Raw genomic sequence first — 27862 nt, forward strand, 5'->3', positions numbered from 1 at the left:
TACACTGGTAGGTTTCTCTCTGGCTTGTAACTCACTAATTTGGCTCAGCTGGCTGGCCAGCAAACCCCCAGATTCATACACCTCCATCGATTGCCCAAGGGATTACAGGTGTGTGCCGCTACGCTTGTGGTTTTTATGTGGGTTCTGGGAATCGAACTCAGGGCCTCATCCTTACACAGCAAGTGAGCCACACAACATCCAAACAAGGGATAGAAATCAAGGGGTAGAAAATAAATATAAGAGCCAAGATTCCTGTTAGGTGACAGTTTATTGAAAGGAAATATTGCTTTATCCAGGAAGTCACTCGCATGGAGGTAGCTGTGATAAAAATGTCTCTTCCCCATGACAACGCATAGTAACCAAACCCTCCTGAAAAAACAAAAACAAAAACAAACCAACAGAGTATATCGATTGTCATGGTGGAATGACACTCTGAAGCAGGAAACAAAAATCATACAAGCCACAGAGTGATTGTCTTCTCAGCATTGCATTTGGCAACATGTGTTTACATAAAATATTTTTAAACTAGCTAAAGAAAATACTCTTGAGCAGGATTAGTTCTTAAAGCAATAAACAGAAAAACATGTATACATAAGAAAACCGAGGAATGGTCACAAGGTGAAGCTGAGAAGGACCCTATTCCTCACCTTGTCCCAGGATGCATCTGTCAAGACCACAGGGAAGAGAGGAGCGTGGGACTTACAAACATGTCTCTGAATCTGTCTAGTGTCACGCTCCAGACACCCCTCTTACTGACCACTCCATCACAGCACAGGAGAACATGTGCCCGACCCTGTCCAGCCTCCCTGTTTTGGGGGGTGTCTCTATAAGTGTTTCCAGTGGTGGCCTCTGTTCTCTTTCCAGGGCTGTTTTCCTTCATGTAGCTAGCCCCACGGGGCTACCAGAACTGGCTATAATGAGGGCTGGCTGGCTTTGTCAAACCCACAAGCAAACACCCCTTCCTCAATGTCTTGACGTTTCTCACCTGAGTCTCTGGGGTAAGCAGGCTGTGGCATTTCTAGGCTTATTGCAAGTATCTAAGGCAGGCATGGGGAAATTCCAGGAGCCACAGAATTCCTGTGAGTTCTGGGGAGCTAGCCAAGCAACTGCAGGCTGTCAAGTTCCCAAGAGGACAGAGGGCTCAAAGGCTGGAGATGGAGGGGTTCACCACTCTCTCCTGGGTTACAGGAGGGCAGAGGTGGTTTTCTGAGACAGGGTCTCCTATGGACTCCTATATTCCAAGCTGGCTTGGGACTGAATGTGTATCCAAGGGTGACCTTGACCTCGATTCTCAGGCCTCCACTTCCTGAGTGTTGGGATTACAGGCATGTGGCATCAGACCTTGTTTACAGAGCTGATGTTTAAACACAGGACATCATGCATGCTAGGCAAGCTCTCTTCCAGTGGAGCCACATCCCAGCCCGACAGACATTCTTCCTCCCGCTCACTATGCTTCCAGTGCCACAGTCTGGGCCTGACACACACTGATGGATAGTGCATATTTGTTAAATGGAGGAATGGCTGAAAGGAGAAAGCTCTCCCTATCCAGTGAGGAAACAGGCAAGGGCCATGCCGGGCTGTGTCCAAGGTGACAGTGACCTTCATGAGGTGTACTAGGCTTAGTTTTCTAGTAGCCAATGCTCATTCTTCAGCTCCCTTCTAGTTGAGTGGACTCTGTGACCTGCACTGGGCGGGTCATAGTAACCTGATCCCCAGGTTGGGAAGCTTGGGGACCCTGCTTCAGTGTCCCATCACCTCTGTCTTACACACGTAGCCAACTTACAAGGGTCTTTCATGGGTGGGTGACATGGGTAGGCCAGGAGATAGGCAGGGATGCCCAGCATCCTCCCAAGGTCACCTTGGCATCACATGCTTGCACTAGGATATCATGTCACCTCATTCCTGGAAAAGACCTTCAGATGGCCAGCACCCCCAATTCTTCTTCCCATCATTCCAAGCTCCAACTCAACACCCTCCCCCTTTCACATCCCCCAGCTTTCAGGAACTTCTCCATATTTCTTCTTACACCAGCCTCACACCCACCTCTCCCTTTGTCCCTTTCTCCATGAACTTACTGGCTGCCTCTCACCTCATCCTACACCTAAAGCCCATAAACCTCGATTCAAAGCCCCTCCCTCCTACTCCTCCAGTTCCAGGCCTGGGCGAGCATCGCTTGGAGGCCTGCTGTGGAGGAAAAGGGCCAGTGAGACACCACAACATGGCTCTTGTCCTTTGAGAGAGACAGCACTTGTTAAAAATCCCATCTGTATCCCCACTCCACCTGCTTGAAAGGAACTGGGGAGTGGGACGTGCTCTTAGCGTGGTTTAGATAAACAACTAGGGTTGGCCACAGACTCAGCCCTGGGCAAAAGTCCCCTCCCCACCATCAATGAGTGTTTTCCATACGACCAAAGTATCGATTGCCAGTGCTAACTTCCCCTGGGTGACCCCCTCTGATTTCTGGAGTAGCCCCCACTCTTCCCTGCTTTGCCTCTGCCTTTTAATACTTGAGACCTGGTACCCTCATGTTTTAAAAGCTAATCCATATCAGTGTGTGAACTTTATCACGCTCCAAAGGCTCTGGAACATTCTAAAGTAGAACAGCAGCAGTCTTTGCGGAGGTCTGGTCTAAAATCTGTACAGTCGATCCATTCCACCCCTGCTGTGGCTATCTCATGACACCTGGCATTTGGGGGCCTTTCTCGGGGCAGGGGGAGAGGTGAGACAGTGGTGCACACAGGGCTTCTGCGTCTTAGCGGCATTTTCCAAAATGTCCCAGGTAGGTCCTTTTAAACTTCAGTGGCTCCCTAGCTAAGATCCAAGGTCACTCAGCCACATGGAGGCCCTGGGGAGGAATGTGAGGTGGGTCTGACTCCTTTCACGAGCCCCCCCTTGGCGCCTCCTGCTCTGGGTGGCTGCAGGGCGCTGTCAGGATCAGCAGGCCTGGAAGCGGACTCAGATCTGGCTGGTGATGGTGCTGTCTTTGGGGAAAGAATAGCTCAGTGGCGCTTCATAGAGGCTTCCGCCGTCACTGCTGAGGTCGTCGTCGTCGTCTGAGTCATCCAGAACTTTACTAGGCAGTGTCTTCAGTCTGCAAAGGCACAAAGGACATGTTTCTTGGGGCCAGTTCGCAGTCCTAGGTGGCAGATTCTCAATGAGCTGGAGCCATCTGTCAGCTTGTGAGAGCAACCTGCATCAGCAGCATAGAACCCCAGGCACAGGCAGCCTCCTCCAAAGGCCGGTGTTCTGGGTGAGCATAAACTTGTGCTCACCCCTAACCACAAAACCCCCCACACTAGTCCTGGGGTAGGAAAAACACGCCTCTAGCCCCGTCCTTTGGTTTTCCCCATAGCAGCTTAGAAGAGCCTCATTCTTAGAAGGGTATAAGTGAGGACTTTACTCTCCAGTCAGATAGGAGATGCCCCTCCATGGTGGGGATACCCTGACCTGCTCTGTGCCTCAGGTTCTGATGAGCCCTGGTGTGAGGATGGCTTATGTGAGACCTTATTAAATATGTGGGGTGATGGGTGACGCGGTAGACACAGCCGGGTAACAGTGGAAAACTGACTTGAGGCCACAGGAGTAAGAACACTCTGAACGCATTCTACAGTTGTCGGGGGAGGCTATAGGCTTTGGTGGGCCACCATCTTTACCCACCTTAAGCCCTTCTTCATAGAGTTGAGCTGCCCCTGCAGCTGCTCGTTCACACCTATCTGATCCTCCAGCTCCCTCTGCAGCTTCTTCTTAGAACTCTCCAGTCTGTCGATCTCCTCTTCAGCCTCCTCCACCTGCCGCTTCATGGCTTTCAGGCGCAGGCTCAGCTGCGTGAGGAAAGGTGGAGGTTGAGTGCTGACTGAAGGTCCAGCTGAGCTGGAAAAGCCAGAGCAGGAGATGCCAGGGACCTAGCTACTTCCCCAGCCACCCTGCCTCACAGAAAAAGCGGGAGCATCCTGTGGGAGGAGCGGAGCGGAGCGGAGCAGGGGCCTTGGCATACACACTCCGCTTGTCCCAGCCTGGGACACAGAATCTCAGCTGAGAGAAGGCGGAGGCTCTCTTACCTGGTCTTTCTGGTCAGTCAGTGACAGATGCTCGTCATCCACCTGCATCACCAGCTCCTTCACCTTCCTCTCCAGCCTTCGGTTATTGAGCTGCAGGTTGGCCCGATCCCTGGGAGTAGAGAGAGCAGAACAGAACACAACCCCTTATTCTCGGCCCCGCAGGAAGCCCAGGCTGGAACGAGGAGATGGGACTCCCCAGCCACAGGTGCCTGGTCAGCTCAGGGTCAGAGAAAAGCACCTATATGAAAAGAAAGGGCTGCTGGTGTCACAGGAGGAGACATGGGGCCCCAAGAAGGGCAAGACTCTCCCAAGGTGGCAAGACCAGAACTCAGAAGTGTCCTGAGTTCTTCCACTACTGAGCTTAACTTTTGAAGCAAAGAACCACAGATCACCAGCAGTTGGGGTCTATGCCAGCCATACCTAGAAATCTTACTGAAACTCTATACATATATTCAAGGAAGGTTGGGGAGGGGTTGATCCTTGGGCTGGGGCTATGTTGTTATCTAAAATCACTTTGTTGCGACGGAGTCCCACACCTTCCCTACCCACTGGGGAAGGACCTGCCCCATTCCTAGAAAGTAGTTGGCAACTTCGGTTTGAATGCACATGCCCTTAAGGCCACAGCAGCCCCCTGCCTCCAATCTGGCTCAAACTCAACGGCTTACAATGCATTCTGCTTTGTTCAATAGGATGCAGACAGACAATAGCCAGCTGCAACCCGCTCCTAAATTTCAGTCCAGGCACAGTGCACAGCCAGGCCACCTTATGGCTTACCTTGATGGAGCTCACCGTTTTCATCTGAGAAATGGAAGTGACTGTAAGGCTGGGCATGGCTCTACCTTTCAGGGGGGCTAAAAGGATGGGAGGAGACACACACACCCCCAACCCACCAGCCCTAATGAATGACCAGTGCCTGCCTGGCCTCCTGCCCCACACCAGGCTGGTCTCACCTCTCCTCGCTCTCTAGTCGGTCCTCCAGCTCTGCAATCCTGGCCTCCATCTGCACCACCAGGCCCTCTTTGCTGGACCTATAAGAACCTTCCAGGTGGATAATCCGGCTTTTTAAGTCTTTGTTCTGGAATCAGACAGGGGGCCTGGGACTCAGCTGGGCATGCTTTTCAGGCAGAGAAGCATACTGAGTGGAGTCAGGGATTTGGTTTTCTCATTACTGATTATTGTCAGTCATTTAAAATATTGTGTTAAAAATCTTTTGATGTTGAGTCTTCCTTAAACGTTGCACCTTACTTGGGGCCAGCTTCTCAGCGGGTCACCTTGTCAGCTAGGTGTCTCACTGAACTGGAGCCTACTGTCCATTCAGCAGAGAACCTCAGAGTCAACCTCCAAGAAAGGCTGATGTTGTGGGTGAACATGAACTTCACCCAGTCCCTCACCTCAATGTCCCACATAGTGACCCTGGGGTAGGGAAAGCCTCTACCACATTCCTATAGGAGAATACCAGGAAGCCCAGCACGAAGGAGTAGGAGGCAGGAACTCACGGAATGGCTGTCCTCACCTGTCTCTCTAGGGAAATCTTGTCACACTCTAAGTCTTGCTTGGCAGCTTTCTCCTGAAGTAGCTCGCTCCTCATCTGCTCCATCTATAACAAACAGAGCAAAACCTCAGGATTAAAACATGGTTCTCATGTTCTTTGTACTGGCTTGGTTTTCAGGAAGGAGGCCTATGCAGGGGTACCTGCCATGCTGCTTGCCCTTGGCGATTGTAATAATAGTTAACTAAAAATAACAATATTCACTGCAGCCAAACCTGCTATTATATACTGAATTGCTCTCTTTTCATATTCATCTTGTGGGTCCGAGGGATGCAGACCTATGGGGTCTCCATGTCCTATTGACTCAGGAACCAGGGCTTCTAGTGCCACAAGATTTGTCAGCTCTGAGGAATGTAGGGACAGTCCTTTCTTTATCTGCACCACAGACTGGCAGCTGCTCAAGCTGCACTCCATGAGGGCTTGCCTCTGTGCAGGTCTGCAAGTCCATGTGTGCTGCCCAGTCTCATAATCACCCTCAGGAACCACTGAAGTCTACCATAGCACAGAGACATGAAAGAAGAAGACATCACCACAGGCTAGACCATCACGAACAAACCTGTTTCACAGAATACACCCCCAAATTTCCCAATCTGAAGAGATTCAAGATGTTCAAAGTATCTCAACTAGATTCATTCAAAACAGATCACCAAGGTTACTAGAGGCAATATGTCACAAGTACAAGACAAAGATAGAATCATGAAAGTAGCTAGAAGAAAGTGTCAAGTCACCTATAAGTGAGGGTCCACTAACCTTAAAGCAGAGTTCTCAACAGAAAGCTTACAGGCTGGAGGCTATAGTCAGAATATTGAAAAGAATTATATCCAGTACTATACCCACAAGTTAGTCTTAATAACTGAAAGAAAAAGTATTTCCCGGAAACAGAATTCATCACAACCAGATCAGCCCTACAAGAAATATTCAAGGAGGCTGACACTAGAAATGAAAAGTTAACTATCATCCTGAAAACATCTAAAAAACCCAGTAGAAGAACAGATATGCAAAAGAGAAGGGGACTCTAACACACACAGATGAGAAAAACAAATCACAAAAATAATAAAAGAGGTAGGAAGGAACACACACACATAACATAAACAGAATGTAGTTGATAGATGGGAATGTATGTCAATAACAGTCTCAAATGTGAATATGATAAATTCACCAATCAAAAGATTAGCCAAATGGAGAAAGAAAGAAAATCTCAACTATGTGCTGCCTACAAGAAACTGACTTCACTGATAGAGGGATATTGAATAAAGAGCTGAGATGAGATTTATCATTCAATTAAACATGAAGTAGCCAAGTGGCCAGCCCTAAAAATATACACATCTATGCAACATTAAATGGACTCATGTATGTATACACTTAACAATTACAGAAAACATAAAAGTAGAATGATTTGAGGGCAGAGGAAGAACAATGTGGGGCTGGATATGATACTATGGAGATTGCAGATGATTAAAGCATATACATGTATAAAGTGCCATGAAACTCATTAGTATTATATCATGTATTGTCCATTTAATACATGATATAAAAATGAAGCAGATTTTAAATGGAATGTTGATAAAGGCCCAGTTCAGCAAGATCTAACTACTGTGAATATATATGCACCCAACATGTAGACTCAAATATCATCAGTTCTAAAGAGAGCTCTCAGACAAAAGTAGTAGAATTCAACAAACAGATCATCCAGAGAGAAAAACCAACCAACACATGAGTTGAGCTGTACTACATAGAGAAGGACCCTGATGTAGTTGGAATGTAACTGGGTCCCATAAGCTCATAGGGAGTGGCACTATTAGGAGGTGTGGCTTCGTTGGAGGAAGTGTGTCACTATGAGGGCAGGCTTTGAGGTCTCATATATACTCAAGCCATGCCCAGTGTCTCAGTTCATTTCCTGTTGCCTTCAAATCAAGATGTAAGAATTCTCAGTGCCTTCTCCAGCACCATGTCTACCTGCATGCCCTACCACGACAATAGTGGACTAAACCTCTGGACTATAAGCGAGCTACCGCAATTAAATGTTTTCCTTTAGGAGAGTGCCCACAGCTCTATAGAAACCCTAACTAGGACAGAACCCCATGGACACTTACTGAGCATTTCATCAGCAGTCACAGAATATACATTCGTATCACCATACGGGACACCCCTAGGGCTGTGGTTCTCAACCTTCTTAATGCTGCTTTAATACAGTTCCTTGTGTTGTAGTGACCCTTGCTATGGTGACCCCCAACCATAAAATGTTGCTATTTCATAACTGTAACTTTGCTACTGTTATGAATCATAGTTTAAATACCTGATTTGAGAGCCACCCGCTCTAGGGTAACAGTAACTCATATTAGCCCATATATAAGATCCCAAGGGACTGAAAGTTTGAAATTATATTATGTGTCTTCTTAGGGAGTAGCACTATTGGGAGTTGTGGCCTTGTTGGAGGAAGTGTGGTGGGCTTTGGTGTTTCAGAAGGCCCCGTAGCATGCTCTCTTCCTGCTGCCTGCTGATCCAGATGTAGAGCTCTCAGCTACCTCTAGCACTGTGTCTGCCTGCATGCTGCCATGCTGATAACTGAACCTCTGAACTATAAGCCAGCTCCAATCAAATGTTTTCCTTTGTAAAAGTTGCCGTGATCATGGTGTTTCTTCACAGGAATAAAGCCCTAAGCTAAGACAGATGCTAATGGAATAAAATTACAAACCGAGAAATAATGGAAAGTATACAAACACAAGGAAAGTAGATAACACACTCCTAAATGACCCCATGGTAACTGAAAAAACTGAAAAGGAAATTTCTAAAGTTTTACAAATGAAAATGAAAGCCAACCCAAAATCTGTGAACTAATGCAAAAGCGGCACTGAAGGTGAGTTTATAGCAATAAACGTATACATGAAAATAGATCATAACCTGGGAGGGGTGCATAGGCTGTCCCAGTGCTGGGAGCTAGAGGTAGGAAAGTTGGGAGTTGAAGGCCAGTGTTAGCCTGGGCTACATAAGACCCTGTCTGAAAAACTAAACAATGGGGCTGGAGAAGGAGGCTGATCAGGCGTTAGGACTCAGGAGCACCCATGTGGGGCGGTCTACAACCCCTTGCAACTCCAGCTCCAAGGAATTCAATGCTTTCCTCTAGCCTCTGGGCACCTGTATCTAAAGAAGATCTTTAAATCAATTGGATAACTACCTAACAATGCACCTCAAAGACAGAAAAGCAACAACAAACCCTAAATTAGCCGGAGGAAAATAAGATCAGAAATAAAATGTCAAACCTGTGAGATGACTCAGCAGGTGAAGGCATTGCCATCAGTCCTGACAGGCTCACTGTCTGTCTGGACCCACATGGAGGCATAGCCAACAGTCCTGACAGGCTCACTGTCTGTCTGGACCCACATGGAGGCATAGCCATCAGTCCTGACAGGCTCACTGTCTGTCTGGACCCACATGGAGGCATAGCCATCAGTCCTGACAGGCTCACTGTCTGTCTGGACTGGCATGGCAGGAGTGAACTGACTTCCATATACATGCCATGGCACCCACGACCTCACCCACAATAAATAAATATAATACAAATGGCCAATAATTTTTTTAACTGACAAATCCAGAGATGGCGCAGCAGTTAACAGCACTGGCTGCTCCTGTAGAGGACTTGGGTTCACTTGGGTGCGGTTCCCAGCACCCACATAGCAGCTCACAATCAATCATCATCTGTTAACTCCGGTGCCAGTGGATCTGATGCCTCTGTGGGCATCACATGCACATTCATACGCAGGCATGCACATTCGTATGCAGGCATGCACATTCACATGCAGGCATGCACATTCACATGCAGGCATGCACATTCACATGCAGGCATGCACATTCACATGCAGGCATGCACATTCACATGCAGGCATGCACATTCATATGCCGGCAAGCACTTGGACACATAAGTTCTTTTCTAATTTTTCTTAACTAGATTAACTGAAAAGAGAGCTGACTCAAATCAGATTGTAGCTCATTATGAATAATTATATACTAAAGCAATGGAAAACCTAGAATTCTTAAACACACAAAAACTGAATCAAGAACTAGAAAATCTAAACTGGAGCTGGAGAGATGGCTCAGCGGTTAAGAGCACTGGCAGCTCTTCCAGGGGCCTTGGGTTCAATTCCCAACATGTGCATGGCAGCTCATAACTGTAACCCCAGTTCCAGGTTACCTGATACCCACATACAGATTATCCATGCAAACAAAACACTAATGCACATAATTTTTTTAAAAGATTAAAAAAATCTAAACTAATAACGAAGGATATAAGACAGAACAAAATACACGGGAAGCAATAATGATACATCTCCCATCTAAAAACATCCTGGGCCTTCAGGCTTTGTCACTGTTTTCTACAGAACAAGCCCTTCATGAAGGCAGCATTGTAGAAAACCAGACAAAGATATAACCTCTAAAAAAATCCCTAATACCTCTACAGAACATGAGGCAAAAACTCTCCACCGAATACGAGCAGACAGAATTCAACGGCACATCACAAAGGTCATATACCACAAGCAAGATACATGCAAAGGAAGCAAGACCAAGACGTTGCAATCAGTGTAAGACACTAAACCTGACAGGACACATAGAATGATTGGCTCAAGACTATATGATCAGTGTGACAGGACACATGGGTGGACAAGGGCCATAAGGTCATTTCTATAGATAGGGACAAACGTTTGATAAGATTCAGTATGCCTTTGTAATGGAGGACCTGGACTTCAGGCTGCTGAGACAAGCCAGTGCCAGAAAGCCAAACACCAGGTTATCACTTTTGTGGCGACCAGGGGGGTCTGCAGAACTGAATGGAAAAGTGGTCAGAATCTGGGAAGGACGGTGGGCGAAGAGGATAGAAAACTCAGTGAGGGACATCAAAACCACAAAAATGCAGCCGCTACTTCTGGTTCTTCTGTGGCACAATAAGGTGACTATCAATCAAAATACCTGTAATCTCAGCACCTGGAAAGCTGAGGCAGGACTGTTACAAGTTCAAGGTCAACTTGAGCTCCATGGCAAGAGCATCTCAAAGAGACCCAGAAAATAAAAAACGGTCCATTTTAAAATGACTAGGTAAATACCAAGTTCCCAACACATAGAAATGACTAATGTTCCTCTCCTAGCTGAGGAGCTACTGAACGGTAACAGCTCCTGGGAAGGAGCATTGGTTTGCTTTAGGGGTGTTTAGTCCCTGGTAGGTTGACCACACACCCATGCATACTAATCGGACTCAATAGGGTATTAAAGAAAAGGGGGCACTTAACACACAAACCCACAACTGGTCAGTGCACACAGAACAAAAGACTTCAGAATGCTCAACTGTAAATGGGATCTAGCACACTCCACCTCTCAAAGCCCAGGGTCTACGTGGAAGAGGAAGAGAGAATGATTGATTGTAAGAACCAGAAGTGGTCGATAACTTCAAGAAAATTGTGTTTTTCCAGACAAAACAGGGAAGATATACATGTTGTCACAGTCTCTGTGAGTCCGTGTGTGTAAGTCCTCCACAAGCTGGGTGGCAGTGGTGCATGCTTTTAATCCCAGCACTAGGGAGGCAGAGCCAAGCAGATCTCTGTAAGTTCGAGGCCAGCCTGGTCTACAGAGCAAGATCCAGGACAGGCACCAAAACTACATAGAGAAACCCTGTCTTGAAAAACCAAAAACCAAAAACAAACAAACAAAAAGACCTCCACAAGCTCAGATAAAATCCCAGCATGCAGGAGCAGAGGTGGGCATGAAATGCCACCCTAGCTAAGGAGCTATTATTGGCATTTAATTGCTGCTGGCTGAGGGAGAGTCAGTTTTCTTCAATGGCATGATAACTGGTATACTGACCACACACCAGAGAAGGCCCAATGCCCAGGAGTAGCTGGCCAACACAAACAGGACTCCGTGTTTTATTGTTTTTCCTTTTAAAAGAGAGAATGTCATTGGCTGGGTGGTGATGGCACATGACTTTAATCCCAGCACTCAGGAGGCAGAGGCAGGCAGATCTCTGAGTTTGAGGCTAGCCTGGATTACAGAGAGAGATCCAGGACAGCCAGGGCTACACAGAGAAACCAGAGAGAGAGAGAAGGAGGGAGGGAAGGAGGGAGGGAGGGAGGGAGGGAACATTAAGTTGGCTGGGTTAGGGATGTGGGGGAGGATCTGGGAAGAGTTGAGAAAGGGGAATGAATATTATCAAAATATACTGTATGCAATTTTCTCAGAATAAATAGAATTAAAGCAGAAACTATAAAGTTAGGAAGTATGGGGGTGAAATAATGTTGTATGCATGTATAAAATTCTCAAAGTAGTATTGCATTAAAAATTATTAGTTGTTGAGATGACAGTACTTATTGCCTTAACTAGAAAATAACCCACTTGTACATGTGTGTCAAATGACCTCAATGTGCCCTCTAAAGGTATTCAAATATTAAGACCAAAAACAAAACACTCAAGTCCAGTTCCCTTAGGCCGTCCTTGTACAGAGCAAAGTAAAAATACCAACACCACAGGGACAAGCGGAGAACACAGGCCACTCCACTGGCCACTCCCTCCTCTTACCCCAGAGCCCTCGAGAGTCACATGCTATGGAAAGGCCCTGGGTTTCCTCCTATGACTGCTGGGTAATGAATGCAGGCTCACAGCTGCTCTGGACACAGGGTGACAGGCGTGCCTCCTAGGGGAAGCCATACTGTTCACACCCTGGGGCACAGACCTGCACTGAAGGGACACTGTGGGAAGGGACTCCACAGACCAGCAGTCTGGCCCACCTTCTCCTCCTGCTTGGGCCCTCGCTCACAGAACTGGGGCTGCAGGTTCGTACATCTGAGCAAAGCAGCCCCAAGGGTCCTTTCAGTTGCCTGGAACAGTAGGTATTTGGTGATTGCCCTATCCTTTAGGATGTTGTTCAGGGAGCCTTCCAAGGAAGACAGAGGTCCCTGCCCTATCCTACAGAAAAGGTTAACTGGTCCCCCAAATTGAAGGGATGCAGAAGACCCAGATGCTGGTAGAGAAATCAAGTTCTTGTGGGGTTCCAGGTTGACAACAAGAGAAGTATCAAATATGTATCAAAGCAGAGGACAGCCTCTCCCTGCAGCTGTGCAGGTAACTAGGTGGTTAATTGGAATGGCCCTGCTCCAGCCATGTACTGTGTCTGAGCCTGTTCAGTCTTCTGGAGATTCCCAGGCAGGTGCCATCACCCTGCTTTTCTGATGGGAGAATCAGGATCATGCTTGCATCAGATCTGGCTTGGGGATTTTACCCTCAGGCTTCTGACAAAAATCCCTCAGTTCTTGATGTATGGAAAAACCCTACAGGAAGCAGAGTGTCAGTGGGGAATTCTGTAGAGTTCCAAAGGAAATGTCTACAGGGAAGTGAGAGCAGAGGGCATGGAGGGCATGGAGGGCATGAGGACTGCCATGTCACAGTGCTGGGTCCCAGCTGAGAGCAGAGGTTACAGCAGCAGCCACTGGCCTCAGGCAGGGCATCTCCCAGAAAACAGACCTCCCATATGACAGAGCTCCAAGATCGGGAGGGGCATAGGGGAGGACAGGGTGGGCATGGGCAGACACGGACATCTCTGAAGGTCTCTGCAAGATCGAGCCCCCTCTTCCCAGAGAGCTCCAGGCAAATGAAAAGCAAAAACAAAATAGTAACTCTTCATACCCCACCATGTCCCCTCAAAAGAGGGCTATTAAAATGGAAGTGTAAAATAAATCAGAAGAACAGGAAAGAATAAAATGCAGCCATAAAAATCTCAACAGTGACAATAGCCAGGAACGCTGTGTTTCCTGAGTCCTGGAAAACACAACAGATTCCTCTGCATGCTTCCAAAGAACAGCCTGACACGATACTCTAAAATAAATCCACCTTGGGGAAGGAACCTCAAGGAGTTCTGCATGGCGTTACAGAAAAGATCCCAAAGAGGAATGGTTTCACCACAAACCCAGGCAAGTGCCAGGAGTCATCGCTTCAGAGGCTCAACTCAGCACCCAAATCTTCAGAACTGGGCCCAAGGCCTGAGGTCACATTCTTATCCTTGTTTGGACCCAGAGAAGTAAGTGTAAGGGTGGATGGAGAAAGACTTCATGTAAGCTTAGTGTTTTTCATGCTCTATTAACTAGACAGAACCAAAACTCTGCAGCCAAATTAAAACCAACAGGAACGGAAGGCAGCAACCTATGGCAGCTGGACTGGATAAATGCTAACCATGGAACATTTTGATGGGAAACAGCAGATCTGATTCTAGCAGCCTGAAGCATTAGAATACCCGTGACCCGAGCTAGCTCTCAGGATTAGAAGCTGTAGTCTTTTGGGCTAATAAAAAGCCAGAGATATTTATGATTGCTAATAATAGCAGCCTCCTGGACTGGGTTTGTCAATGGGCTGTGAAGAGGTTGGCAAGTCTAAACTCCTGGACTGGGATTAAGAATTATATCCTAAGAATTATCATTAGCCAATTTGCACAGTGGAATTTTGAGTAGCTGATATGGTAAGAGGCAGTCCTGAGCCTGAAGTCTCTTTAAAAGAGGAAACCCCACTTGGATCTGTCCCTTTTCTCCAGAAAAGGGACGATTTGGAGTCTCCTTCACTCATTCCTGTGTTCCCAGGTACTAACTGAGGAGTAGGTGTGAGCCAGCCACAAAGGAGCAGTTTCTGAAAGTGACTGTTCATACCTCCAGCTTCACTCACTGGGATGTGGCTGGCTGTTTCCAAGGCAACAAGGCAGCCTTGTGAGCCCCTGTGAAGATGGTGATGCTTCCCAATTTTTGAAGCTGGGATTTTCCCCCTGCCCGCCAGCCGTGGCATGGGATGAATCAACCTACCACCGTGCTGTGTCATCCTGGCTTTCAAGGCTGAGCAGATGCCTTTGGGTAAGCCCAGCCTTGCTATGTGCATTCAGCTACCAGCAGCAGTATATGCAGTGATGCCCACCTAGCCTACCAAGCATGTTTAAAAACTTAACAGGCTAGATCTCTTTCTGCCTACCTGAGCCCTTTACACAAATGAGAGTCAGAAGAGACATCGGTAAAAAAATAACCTTTGTGTGTCTTAAGTGCTATTACCATTACCATTATCGTTGTTGTATAAAGTCTCCTGTAGCCCAGGCTAGCCTCAAATTTGCTATGTAACCAGGATGGCCATGAACTCCTTGTCTTCACCCCCTCACCCACACCTGGATGACCAGTATACACCACTATATCCAGTTTATGAGGTGCTGGGGAATGAACTCAGAGCTTTGTGTGTGCTAAGCAAGTACCCTGCCAACTGAGCCGCATCCCCAACCTGGGCAGTATTACTTGAAGACCTTTAGAATCTGGTTCAAGGATGGAGTCAAACTGTGGCCCTATTTCTTACAAGTTAGGTGACTGTAGGCAGTGACTACACCTTCTAAGCCATGAAAACAGCCAAGAAAGCATGCAAGTCCTCAGTGCGGTGGGCAGAAGTCATGGATGGAAACGTTGTGTTTGGTTTTAGGGTACTGAGAGTTGAATCTGGGGCCTCTTGGATGTAGGAAAGTGCAGTGTCACAGGGCTGTATTGTTCTGAGACATAATTTCACTAGTAATCTGCCCAGGCTGTCCTTGTACTCACTCTGTAACTCAGGCTGGCCTTGAAATGACAATCCTCCTGCCTCAGCCTCCTGAGTAGCTAGGTTTAAAGGTCTCTCCTACTGGGTCTAGCAGAGAAGCATAGTTTTTGGAGAAGGAAAGGTAAAAAGGCATTTCTGGGATTTAAACAGACTCAAAGCCTATAAAAACAGTTCCTCAGAGAATCTTTCTTCAACTTACACACAAGTCAGATGGAAGCCTTTCTGTTTTGTGTGTGGGAAAAGAGACAGACACTCCTCCCCTTTTATAAATATGGCCTTCTGCCAAAGCAAATCTATTCCTTCTCAATATCAGCCATATTTGAAAGCCAGTCTAAGCCTCAAAAGGTGTGAAAAACATTTATCTTGATTAGGATTCTCTGAGTTTATTTATTATCCCGAGTATGTATGGAAGAAAACCCCCAAAAGACTCGGAAAGTAAATAATGGGGCCCCAAGTGTGTGTGTGTGTGGGGGGGGGGGGGATAACAAGCAAAGCCAGAGGCAGAGAGTAGTGTGTTCTCACAGCTGCCTTCTCTGCCCCTAGGAGCAGCCCAGTTAAGGTCTTCTCAGGGTACCCCCTCCTAACCCCCAGCTCTGCTACTGACCTTATAGAACACTGTATGCGCTTTACTGTTATACTGAACAACCTTCCACACCTCCCACTGCCTTGAGGATACCACCATTCAAAAGCCTCAGTCTGCCTCTCCAAAGGTGCCGCCTCTGCTTTCCTCCCGGAAACCGGAAGTGTGTGCGAGCATTCATGGTTTCTCCTCGTCCTGTGCTTACCTGCCAATCTGCTCTAGCTCGGAGGCTGTGCCCACTCTGCTGACTCCAGGCTAAAACCCTTCCTTGGTCACTCTTGCCGTGGTGGCCTTCCCCTCACTGGCTGCTTGAGTCCTTCACTTGGTGTTTCGTATCTGTGCCATTTTATTGTCAGCTAACCACTTGTTACATGTTCACCTCCTTCACCAGGCTGACATCATGTTGGACATCCTGCAGAGTTACCACTCTGCCGTGCATGCAGTCCTGTTGGCTGTATGCTGCAGGCCCTGGTAGTTAAAACACTGCCTTTGGAAAAGGAAGCTTGAGCTGCCTCTCCAGCCAGCTGCCACACACCTCTGGCCAAAGTCCTTTCTGGCTGTGGGCCCCCAATCTTTCACCCATTACACAGTTCAGGAGATTTGACCTCTGACGTCCTTGTCAGACCCAAGGTTCTGTAAGAGGACTAGCCTTCCTCTAACGTTCCTGGAATCCTTTTATGTAGCCTATTTACCTATCACTGGGACGAGGAGAAAGTTTGGGATACACTGGTAGGAAGCAAAAAATTCGGAAGATCTTAGAAATAATGAGTTTTAAGTAGAGAACAGAAAACTTCGACTTTTTAAAGAGAACAAGAGTTAAAAAGAATCTTTGCCCAGGCTTTCTCTTATCAGTGTCCAGTAACAGCCTGCTGGGGACCCAGGGCAAACACTGTTCACAGTGTGACTCAAGGGGACAGACGCCACTTTATCCTTTAGTGGCCGCCCTTGCTAGGGGTATCAGAAGGTCAGAACTGACAAGGGAGAGGAGAAAGGGTGTCTTTTGAGTGTACCTCTTCTTGCTGTGAGAATGGCAGGCAGCCATAGGTGCATGGCCCTGGAAGGTCCCCACTGGCCAAGGCCTGTCTGTCTATACCCAAAGCTCTCTCCACATGGCCTTTATTTTAAAGGCAGAAAAATCAGCTTTGGCTCAACCTCCACTTTGAGAAGAACGCTTGTTGGAGAGGCAGGGGGACATCCCTTTAAATGTCCCTCTCAAATCAGGAGGCATCAAAGGTCAAAGAACTCAATCACTCACCAGACATGGTGGCACACACCCGTAACCCCAGCACTCAGAGGCTGAGGCAGGAGGATGGAGAGTTTGAGGCTAGCTTGGACTTCATAGCAAGACCCTGTAACCAAAAACCATGAGAGGAAGGAAGGAGAAGCACCCATCTATCTTGGGGGGTTTTGTTTTTCATCAGTTTCTACATCAATTTGAACTTGATTTTCAGCTCCTCCATTTACAGCAAACTTGGCCTTACCCTCTACCTCACAGAAACAGGGTTAGAGGACAACAGAGCTAATGGTAGCAGGCTGGGGAAGGGGAGCCTTCAGAACCTTCTACACAAAAAGTTTCATTTTGCTTTTGTTTATGTGTGAGAAATGGTCTCATGTAGCCCAGGCTGGTCTAGAACTCCATGTGTAGACAAGGATGGATGAGCTTGAACTTCTGATCCTCCTGCCTCCATTCCTAGGATCATTACCATGCTAGCTTATGTGGTGTTGGGGATTGAACCCAGGGCTTTGTGCTTGGTGGGCAAGTACTCTACCAGCCTAGCTACATCTCCAGTCCCAGCCTCATTTTCATAGACTCTATAATCTGGGAATTTCCCAGAGCTCCATGGGAAGCAGCACAGGAAGCACCTACAACTGCCCATGGAGTGCACTTCCCAGCAGCCCCCAGGCTAGTGTCCTTATCTCCCTCCTGTACGGACCTCAAGTTCTTGACTGAGTGGAAATTTTTCAACATTGACCATTGAGGCAAGCATTCTCATCCCCGTGACCATGTTCAGTGAGAAGAAAAGGAAAAGACCAAAGTCATTCTGGGGCCAGATACCTGAGCAATGGAGGCACTGTGTTCTGGTTCAGCATGCCTGTGTTTTGTTTTCGGTGTAAATCGGGCAACTGGAAACCAGTTTTAACTGCCTGGATATTGGTAAGGTGACACAGTCCTCCCCATTCCTCCCACTGAGCCTCTGTCACAAGGAAGGTTGACAAAACAAAGCCACAGGCACTTCTGTCATTATGCATGCTTAGCAGGTTCTGCAATGCCCCAGAGTGACGCGGATCCTTAGCCAAACCGGCAGGAACACCTAACAAAACAACTCTAAGTCCAGGCAGAGGATTTAAGAAACACAGTAAGAATGTTGGGGAGCCAATGTCAAGGCTGAGGTATTGAAGTGTCTCTCTCTCTATCTAAACTCCTGAGTACCACACTTTCCAAGAAGCCTGCGCATATCAGAAGGGTGGGTGGCAAAGGCCAGCGAGTATTTCAGCTCTGAACAGAGGCTGCAGCCCAGTGATGACAGCCCTTTGCCCCCAAACCTCCAGCCTAGTCACCCTGAGTTGAACAGACAATGCTAAGCCTCCTAGTGGCTTGTTATGGTAAAGACTCCTGAATCTCCCACCATGATCTGTATGGCAAGAACGTTTCCTCCTTGCTCTAAAGAATCTTCAGGTTTAGCCTCTGCTGTGTCCTTTCTCCATAATACCACGCATCACCCTCGATAGCTCCCTCATACCTGTTCCCTGCTCCAAGTGATCCTCTCAGATAGCAAATCAGCACTGGTTCGTTCTTCTTCCAATTCAATCTCCAGCTGGGCCACCTTGTCCTGAGAACGGGAAACATAAACAGGTTTCTTCACTTACACAGGATTAGGAGCAAGGGGGGGCCCATGGAAGAAAAACCCAAAGGCAAATGAAAGCTGGTTATTGTTAAGGCTTGGGAACACAACCACATCGCTTTCTTTTCTCCTTTACCTCCCTTTCTTCCTTTCTAAAGGATTCATCCTGAGCTGTATGACAAGAACATTTCTCATGTATCCCAGGTTAGCCTCGAACTTGCCATGTAGTCCAGAATGACCTTGAACTCCTGACCTTCCTGCATCTACCCCCCCTCCACACAAGTGCTGGCATTACAAGAGTGTGCTTGTATGTAGGGTGCTAGAGACTGAACCTGGAGCTTCATTTATCCTAGGCAAGCACTCTAACAGCTGAGCTACACCCCCAGCTCTCATACATACTTGTTGCTTTTGTGATATAATTGGCCATGTATAAAATATATAAAAGGAGAAAAGGCATTACCCTAAGCCCCAATGAATACTCAAGTTATGTTAGCGTGTATTGTATAGATCTTAAACCGGTCCCTATTAAAGTCAACATATAGTCTGAGAAGCCATCCGGAACACTGCTGCAAATACTTGATGCTCAAGAGGACTGCTCCTGGGAGAGCAGGCGCAGGCACTGCCTCTTGTTTAGAGTGCCCATGAGTAACTGTGTGGCGGACAGTCCTAAACCTCACCGATTACACGGGACGGTGGTGGTCAATTCTGGTAAATTCACCATCACAGAGGAACAACAATCTGTCCCTCTGGTCTCTGTCTAATATCACTGACAGTTAAGAAAGAAGCATTTCAAAGTAGTTTTATGTATGACAGAAAGAGGTCTCCCCACTCAGAATGCTCCAACCCTGGGGGCTGGGGGGCTTGAGCCTGTGTTTTTGTCTCTAAGATTTGTCACAGGTCTGGGTAAACTTGGAGCCATAGATGCTTTTTAAATGTGTATTTCTAAAACATTTTTTCATTCTTTTCTATTTTATGTATATGGGTATTTTGTCTGCATGTCTGTATACCTGTGGAGGCCAGAAGAGGGGCACCAGTTTTCCTTGGGCTGGAGTTCCGGGTGGGGTTGTGAGCCACCATATGGGTCCTCTGGAAGAGCAGTCACCCACTCTTACCCACTGGGCCATCTTTCTAGCCCCAACAGATGCTTTTTAAAAAGCAACATTTTGAGTTTTCAAAGGCAGCCCTTGTGTGTAAATATGATCTATGAAACTGCCAGAACTGGCTGACAACCAAGGATGGTTCCATAAACAATAGAAATGAAACTCTCGTAACTCCTGTGAGTGATGAACCGTCGGTGAACGATGAACCGTCGGTGAACGATGAACTGTCGGTGAACGAACGGCCTTGTCAGAGAGTGGTCAGACCTCAGGGAGGGCCAGCAAGATGACTGGACAATTAAAAGCACTTATTGCCAAGGCAGACTAGAATTCAAACTCCAGAGCCCACATAAAAACGAAGAGAACTTACCAAAGGTGTCCTCTGTCCCTACACCCATGCTGTGGTGTGCACTTGCATGCACATATACACAATAATAAATAAAATCATTGAAAAACCTATAAAGAAACCCAAAAGCTCTCTCCTGGGAGCAGAAGGTCCCAGAAACGAACTCAGGACATGGCTGGCCCCTGCCTGAAGTTTCCTATCTATCCAGATCACTCAGAAATTATAACATATCCACAGAGCTTCAGCCACCTGGGGCTGAATTTAAAAAAAAATGTTCATTGTGGGTGAGTTCTTGAGAAGTAGTTATGTTTTAATGAAGGAATGGGAAAGGCGTGAGTCATAGCAACATGGCCATCACGGCCACCTCTTAGAGCAACTCCCCTCAGGTGCCTTTCACGGTGGCAGGACCTCTAGAAGCCATCACTGCCGAACAAGTTGGGAAATACCTCCAGTGGTATTCAGCTGTCCTACTGTTTCAAGGCCTGAAGTTACCCAGAGGAAATAAATGCTTTGTTAGTCAGAATATCCTGGACTCAAAGGAGAAGCTCTGACAACCCAATCTGATTTCACCTGAAATCACTTAGATTTAAAAGACTCAGCTTTTATTTCTAGTTAGATGTCTGTGTGAGGGTATGTGCATGTGAGTGCAGGTGCCAGAAGACGCCAGCAGAGGGCGCTCATTGGATTTCCTGGAGTTGGAGTTGCAGGAAGCTGTGAGCCACCCAACATGAGTGCTGGGAATTGAACCCAGGCCTTCTGCAGGAGTAGTATGTGCTCTTAACTGCTGAGCCATCTCTCTAGAGACCCAAAACTGGTTCTTAGTCAGGCTCTTTTTCTGCCCACAATCCATACTATTCAGATAACATATGAGGTCTAAGCCAGAGGCCATCATACCAAAGCTCCTTGTTCACTGCTTAATAGGTTTCCACTTGGTGTGTGTGTGAATGTAGACAAGCAGACAACAGACAAGTGGACCACAGAGGTCAGTATCAGGTGTCTCCCTCAGTCACTCTCCACCTTATTTTTTGAGACAGGGATCTCTTATTGGCCTGGGACTCACCAAGTAGGGTAGACTGCCTGGCTAACCCCAGGGGTCCTCCTGTCTGCCTCCCTGGCACTGGGACTACAGATACACACAGACATGAGCAGCTTTTTACATGTGTCAACAAAGGACCTCGTGCTTATATGGCATATACTTTACCACCTGAGCCATATCCCTAACCCATCCTGTTGCTTTTAACCATCGTGTCTAGGCCCTAGAACAATCCATTTCCAGTTAACTAGGTTGACCTTATCTTATCTGAAAATGGCTCCCGAAAGAGATCAGAAAGAAAATATTAGAAAAATATAGCAGTCTCATAAACAAAGCAGTAAAATTGCCGTCAGGCTACTCTGGCCTCTGAGAGAGGCCCAACTAATAAAATCTCCGCTGGCTCAAACTTACTTCCTAGATACAAACTGCAAAGCACCCTGGAGGCTTTCAAAAGCTATTTCTGTTTATTTAAAAAGCTGAATGAGGAATTCATTGATTCTGAGCTTAAGCCATCTCTCGCTAGCCTTGAGCGCCATGACTGTCTTTTATCCAAACCCTGACAATGTTAATGTCTCCCCCAAAGTCTGAGGCTTGTTTTTCAGTCTCTTACTCTCTAAATTCCACTGGAGGTGGGGCGCATATGTTTCTGGTTTAGGGTCATTCCTTTTTAGTAATTCAGGTTCTTCCCATCATCTCAGAGGACCGTGAACACTGGGGTTCTGGTATTTTATTTGTATGTTTTGTTTTTTTTTTCCTCAAGCATTATGTATTAGCATGTGAATACTCACCCCCAGCTGGTGACTGCTTTGGGCAGTTTCAGAAACGGCAATGAATTGGACCATAGTTTGCAGATAGCTCTGGCAATGGTACATACACATACAGGAAGAAGGGCCAGGAATAGGGATGGACTGTGTGGTTTGGGGTCTAAGGCACAGTGTGCATCCTGACTGGACAGGTCTTGCAGCCTCAGGAGGGGAAACATTGCTGAAGGGACAGAGCACCATCAGCTAAGTTCTTAGGGGAGGAGCTTATATCTTCTTCAAAGCAATGAACCGTTAGACTAAATTGTACCCTTCACTCCTTCCAGCTTTGACACTACAACACAATAAACTGCCTCCCCCCAACAAGAAAAGATCTTAAAACATCAAGCTAGAAAGGGTGAAAACCCGAGACATCCTCCATAGGAGCCCTTCCCCCCGGTGGCCCAGATGTGTACCCACACACCTCCATCTGCTTAATGAGTCGGCTGCGGTCATCTCTGAGGTGGCTCTTGGCCTCCAGCTCGTACTCCAGGTCCTTCAGCGACTGCTCCAGAAGTTGCCTTTTGGTGAGCGCTTCATCCTCAGCTCGTTGATAGTCCCTCAACTCTTCCTCCTTGAGGCGCAACTAGGAGAGAGCGTTGGGGGGCTCCTGGGGCAGCGGAAATGGCAGCAAACGGAACCACAATTTACTGGCTGCTGAGCCACGGTACATAACATGTGCCTGCATACATGTCTGCGCACCAGGTACACGCCTTGCCTCGAGGAGGCCAGAAGACAGAGTGCACAGGCCCACTCCAAAGCAGAGAGGAGCAAATTCCCCCTCTCTCTAGGCTTCGGCTTTCCATTTTATAAAATGAGAGTTTTTCAGTTGTAAGCAGTGAACTATTAAGTTATAAAGTCAACCGACTAGATATGGACTACTCTTTCAATTACACAGAACACACACACACAAATCAGAGTGTGAGCAGGCATTATGAGGTTTTGAATTAGATATTAACAGATTTGTATGGTTGCGTGAATGACAGCTTTCTAATTATGGGCCGTGGTCAAAACACGTACTTGAAAGTCACTAAAGTAGCTAAGTGTTCTTGTATTGGCGCCGTCTCAAGAGAGGTTTAAATTAAAAACTAAATTAATGGTCTCTAAGCAACCAGCAGGTACAAAATCCAAGAACATAATAATCACACTCGTTAGGCAACAGCCATTGCTGTGCAGAAAATCATCAGCGACAACTGCAGTGCTCTTTCCATCCACAAGGTGGCACTCATCTAATAGTTTTGAGGAATGTACAACCGCAGTTTGAGCCGGCGGCCTCACTGGCAGTGGGACTGCCTGCCTCACACAGACAACCCGGTAGGCTGACTCAGGGAGGCGCACCTCGGGCTCCGTGGTTGCCAATATCAAACCCTCCCTCCTGCAGATGGAGAAGCCACAGTGCTAAGAAGAGGACACCACAGAGGTTTATTCCTTCAGCGAGCACGCAAAAGCTGGCCCGAGGACGGGGGACTCCAGCATCGCATTCTGCTGGAGGCTGGCAGAACCCCGGCCATTTCTACCACAGCCCCACATGGAAGGAGACAGCTGCTGGACGTCTGGCAAACGCCTTTAATCCCAGCCCTGGGAGGCAGAGGCAGGCGGATCTCTGAGTTCGAGGCCAGCCTGGTCTACAGAGCGAGATCCAGGACAGGCTCCAAAACAACCCAGAGAAACCCTTTCTCGAAAAACAAAAACAAAAGCCAAAACTCAAATACTCCAAATCCAAAACTAAAAGACATTTGGATTGTGGATTTTTTCTTAAAAACTAGAAATGACAAAACCTTCACAAATATTCCAAAATCTCTGAATTCAGAAATGCTAGATGTATTTCTAGTACTTCAAGCATGTCAGATCAGGACTACTCATCCCACTAAGCATGTAAGAGAAACTTGCCCTGAACCAAAGTAAGCAAGACAGTCCTACATGGGATATCTGCATCGTCCCTTCCCACACTTGGGGACATCACCGAAGAGGAGACAGAAAGATGGATGGGCCGGAGGAAGGGGCAGAGTGCTGTGGGACATTGTCACAGGCGAGACATGGCCGTTGCACTCGGCAGCTGGAATTTAGCTTCACAAGACTTCACAGAGGGGCTCACACAGCCCCACCACCCCGAGTTATAGTCAACGATTGTTTCTCCAGTGGTACAGCCATGCTCCTGTAAACAACTCCCTCACCCCCTTCCTAAGAGCACCCCTAAACTGACAGGGATGCACAGATGTGAAAGTAGAGGGGAGATCAGGTGGGGAGAGAAGGGGGCAGCAAGAGGGAGGGGACGAGAGTGGTGAGGTGAGGCTCAAAAGACATCCGATACGAAATGTCACGATGAGACCCACTGCTGTAGAGAATTAAATCTGCCAAGGAAAATGAAGGTAAGCAAGTAACTTTTTAACCAGTCAGTAACCTTTATGAAGTTATACAGGATTTAGAAAACGAACCCGAGATGGTGAATTTTAAGCCTTACTTCCTTAAAGGTCGGTCATGCTCATCAGAACCCCCATGTCTCGCCGCGTCAGCAGAAGGGGACCAGGCCACTGCTCCCAAGGCAAAGGCAGCTGCTGGGCAGCACTGTGCAACCCCACAGCAATTTTCGGCTAAGAGTTTCACTCGGAGAGGAGCAGGGGTAAACTTGGTCATCCAAGGGTCTGGAGGGATCTTGACTTAGGAGTTCGTTTCTAAACATTCTGACTTCAGTATTGGAGGGGTGGCATCTGCCTCCTTTCCCTCCAGAGAGATGAGGAATCTCTGTCTGCCATTCAAATCCAAAAGTAGCTTGAAGGACCACACCAACAGAAAACCCAAGAAGGGCCATCTCTGCTTTCATACAGCAAACGCTTTCTTTAAAAGAAGCAGAAGCAGAAGAGGAGGAGGAGAAGACTAGAGAGATGACTCAGGGGTTAAGAGCACTTGCTGCTCTTCCAGAGGTCCTGAGTTCAATTCCCAGCAACCACATGGTGGCTCACAACCATCTGTAATGGGGATATGATGCCCTCTTCTGGTGCGCAGGCATTCCTACAGATAGAGTGCTCATACCACATAAAATACATAAATCTTTTAAGAAATATATATATATGCAGGTGCCTATGGTGGCCAGAAGAGGGCACTGGATCTCTGGGACCTAGACTGACTGATATGCTAGGGGGTTGTGAGCCTCCTGACATGGGTGTTGGGAACTAAACTCGAGTCCTTTGAAGGAGTAGGAAGTACTCTTAACTGCTGAGCCATCTCTCCAGCCCCAGTATGCTCTCTCTCTCTCTCTCTCTCTCTCTCTCTCTCTCTCTCTCTCTCTCTCTTAAATAAAGAGCCCTGGTCTCCATCTGGCCTTGCTTAATCTTTGTGGCCTTCTGCTTCTTTATCTGTCTCGAGAATCTTCATGTTTTCTTCTCCCCTAAAGTGTTTAGCCTAACGACTTTTATACAAACAGCCATGTGGATCCCTGTGCAGGGTCACAGTGACACTGTGGTCTTCTTAAGTTAAAACAGACCAGGTTATCTGTTGTGTTCTGGCAAATGTTGAACCCCTCCACCCATCTGCTATAAATACGAAAATATTTTTTTCATATCAAAGAGAACTGTGATGCCAATGTGCCAAGTTCAGTTTTCTTGGAGTCCTGTATCCTGTAACCCTGAAGCAAAGAGGATCTGCTATCAGGGTCCTTTCAGAAGCGTTCTGGAAATATGTAATAAATATCCATTGTTCTTTGATGGGTTCAGCCCTGACGCGGGGGAAGCCTTTCTTTGATCATCAAAGAAATGAAAAGTTTGGGCTTTTTGTTTTGTTTTCAAAGAAAACTTGTTTTTCTGTGGAACCTGTGGGCTCCTCACACTGTGTGTGTGAGGGAGATTTGAGAAAGAGAGAGAGAAACATGTATCAAATGTCCAGGACCTAGGAGCTGTCAATATGTCATTCCTGAATTATCTCATTTACCATAAGGCAACAGACAGCTGTCGAGGGTCCGTCAGTTGGCACAGGCTAGGATAACAGTCAGGTGTGGCAGCTCACACCTGTAATCCTAGCACTCGGGAGCACGGGCCAGGAGAACAGACATGACAGACAGACAGACAGACAGACAAGAAATAGGCACCCATGGTGCTTCAGAGCCTCCAGCTTTCTGTGAAAAAAAGGGCACCCAACACCCCCATTTTTCTCTTCCCAGGTCAAGAACGCAACATTTGCATTTCTTTGCTCTATTATTATCATTATTATTATTATTATTACTATAGACAGTCCTGGTTATCCTGGAACTTGATTTGAAGACCAGGCTGACCTCAGACTCAGAGAGCCCCCTGCCTCGGCCTCCTGAGTACTGGGATTAAAGGCGTGCACCACTCCAACCAGCTTGCTCTATTCTTTTTTTCTTTTCTTTTTTTCTTTTTTTCCCAAGATAAAGTGTCTCTGTGTAGCTATGGCTGTCCTGGAACTCGCTTTGGAGACCAGACTGGCCTTGAACTCACAGAGATCCTCTTGCCTATGCCTCCCAAGTGCTGGGATTAAGGGCCTGCACCACCACCGCCTGGCCTATCATTCTTAAGTATAAAACCAAGGACGTTTTTAGGGCAGGCAAGCAGGCTCAAGCAGGTAGGTGCTTGGGGCACAAGTCGACAATCTGAATTTGATCTCCGAACCCCATAGAGGTGGAAGGAGAGAACCCACTCCACAAAGTTGTCCCCTGAGCTCCACACATTCACTCTGGGACTAGAACCTTTGCAAACACACCATACACCCACAATGATAAATAATAAATACTTAACAAAAATAGTATTTCAGCATTTATAAATTCCTAAGACTTGGAGATTGAACCAAGTCTAGGCAAGTACTCTCCCACTGAGCCACATGCCCAGTTCCCGAGGACATCTTTTAGTCTATTTTACTGTGGCTATCAAATTCTTATTTACCAGACCACCCCAAGAAAAGTCAAAAGATGATTATCGGGACTGGAGCGATGGCTCAGTAGTTAAGAGCACTTGCTGCTCAGTAATGTTGATCCCAGCACCCACACCTGAAGTCAGGCAGCTCACAAACGCCTGCAACCCCAGCTCCAAAAGATCCAACACCCTCTTCTGGACTCCATGGGTACATGTACATCCGTGCGTGCAAACACTCAGATGTATACACAAGCAAAAACACTTTCACACATAAATAATTAAATCTTTAAAAACAAAATGTTTGTTATTAGAATCTAGTCATCCCCTGCCAGCTTGTTCTAGGTATAAAAGAAAGCACGGATGTGGATGACGTGTTTGGACACAGATGGACACAACATTCTTGCTCCGTAAAAAGTGGCTCATCTTTTCAGGCAGAAATTTTGGACCAAACCAGAACGTGGCCCAATTAAAGGTGTGTCTGTTTCACTTCGGAGCCAATGGTGGGAGTTCTGTGTCTTAGGATGCCATCTGCTTGTAATCACTAGAGAATGGAGAATATGCAAGCCCCAAAGCTGCCCTAAGCACCGCCCCACCCCGCCCCACCCCGCCCCACCCCGCCCCATCAACAGGAGCCTTGCAAAGCAAGCTGAAGGAAGAGGTAAAGGCGAGGCTCACCCGGCAGGCATTACCTCATCTTGTATTTTCACAGCTGCCAATCTGGCCTTTTCCACCTCCAGGCTTTTCTCCTTCAGTTGAGTCTGCATTTCTGCCAGCTCCCTGCGGTTCTTCTCCTTATACTCACCCAGCTGCTTCTGCAGCTCCAGGGAGGATGTTCGGGAGGCCTCGGCAATGTCTGCCATCTAGAGGAAGTAGTGTGGTATGAGATGGCCCTGCCATGCTCTATCTGGAGCCCCTTCCAATATGGAAAGCACCTCCTCTGCTCCCTCCCTTTGAAGCCTTCTCTGAGGCTGCTAGGCCCTGGACTGTCTGGATCTGGCTAACCCTGCCTTGGTGACGGCATGGAGGAGGGGATAGGGGCTGGACATGTAGTCCCGCGGTCAGAGCTTTGCTCTTCACTAACTAGTGTGATTGGGGCACATCCA

At 47.3% G+C, this 27862-nt stretch overlaps 1 protein-coding gene across 2 annotated transcripts in view; it reads right to left on the reverse strand.

Annotated features, from left to right (window-relative positions):
• Window positions 1-249: 249 nt before the first annotated feature.
• Window positions 250-27862, reverse strand: part of Cgnl1 (cingulin like 1) — a 147492-nt gene continuing 119879 nt past the window's right edge. For both annotated transcript variants that reach the window (XM_036192787.1, XM_036192786.1), the window contains exons 12-19: window positions 27449-27619; window positions 22322-22483; window positions 18520-18609; window positions 5572-5655; window positions 5009-5133; window positions 4059-4167; window positions 3658-3821; window positions 250-3091 (exon numbers count right to left, since the gene is read on the reverse strand). In XM_036192787.1, coding sequence (XP_036048680.1) covers window positions 2956-3091; window positions 3658-3821; window positions 4059-4167; window positions 5009-5133; window positions 5572-5655; window positions 18520-18609; window positions 22322-22483; window positions 27449-27619 — 1041 coding nt within the window. In that variant the 3' untranslated portion in view covers window positions 250-2955. The remainder of the gene's footprint in view (window positions 3092-3657; window positions 3822-4058; window positions 4168-5008; window positions 5134-5571; window positions 5656-18519; window positions 18610-22321; window positions 22484-27448; window positions 27620-27862) is intronic.

The sequence above is a fragment of the Onychomys torridus genome, chromosome 7 (genome assembly GCF_903995425.1).
Source record: "Onychomys torridus chromosome 7, mOncTor1.1, whole genome shotgun sequence".
Lineage (NCBI taxonomy): Eukaryota > Metazoa > Chordata > Mammalia > Rodentia > Cricetidae > Onychomys > Onychomys torridus.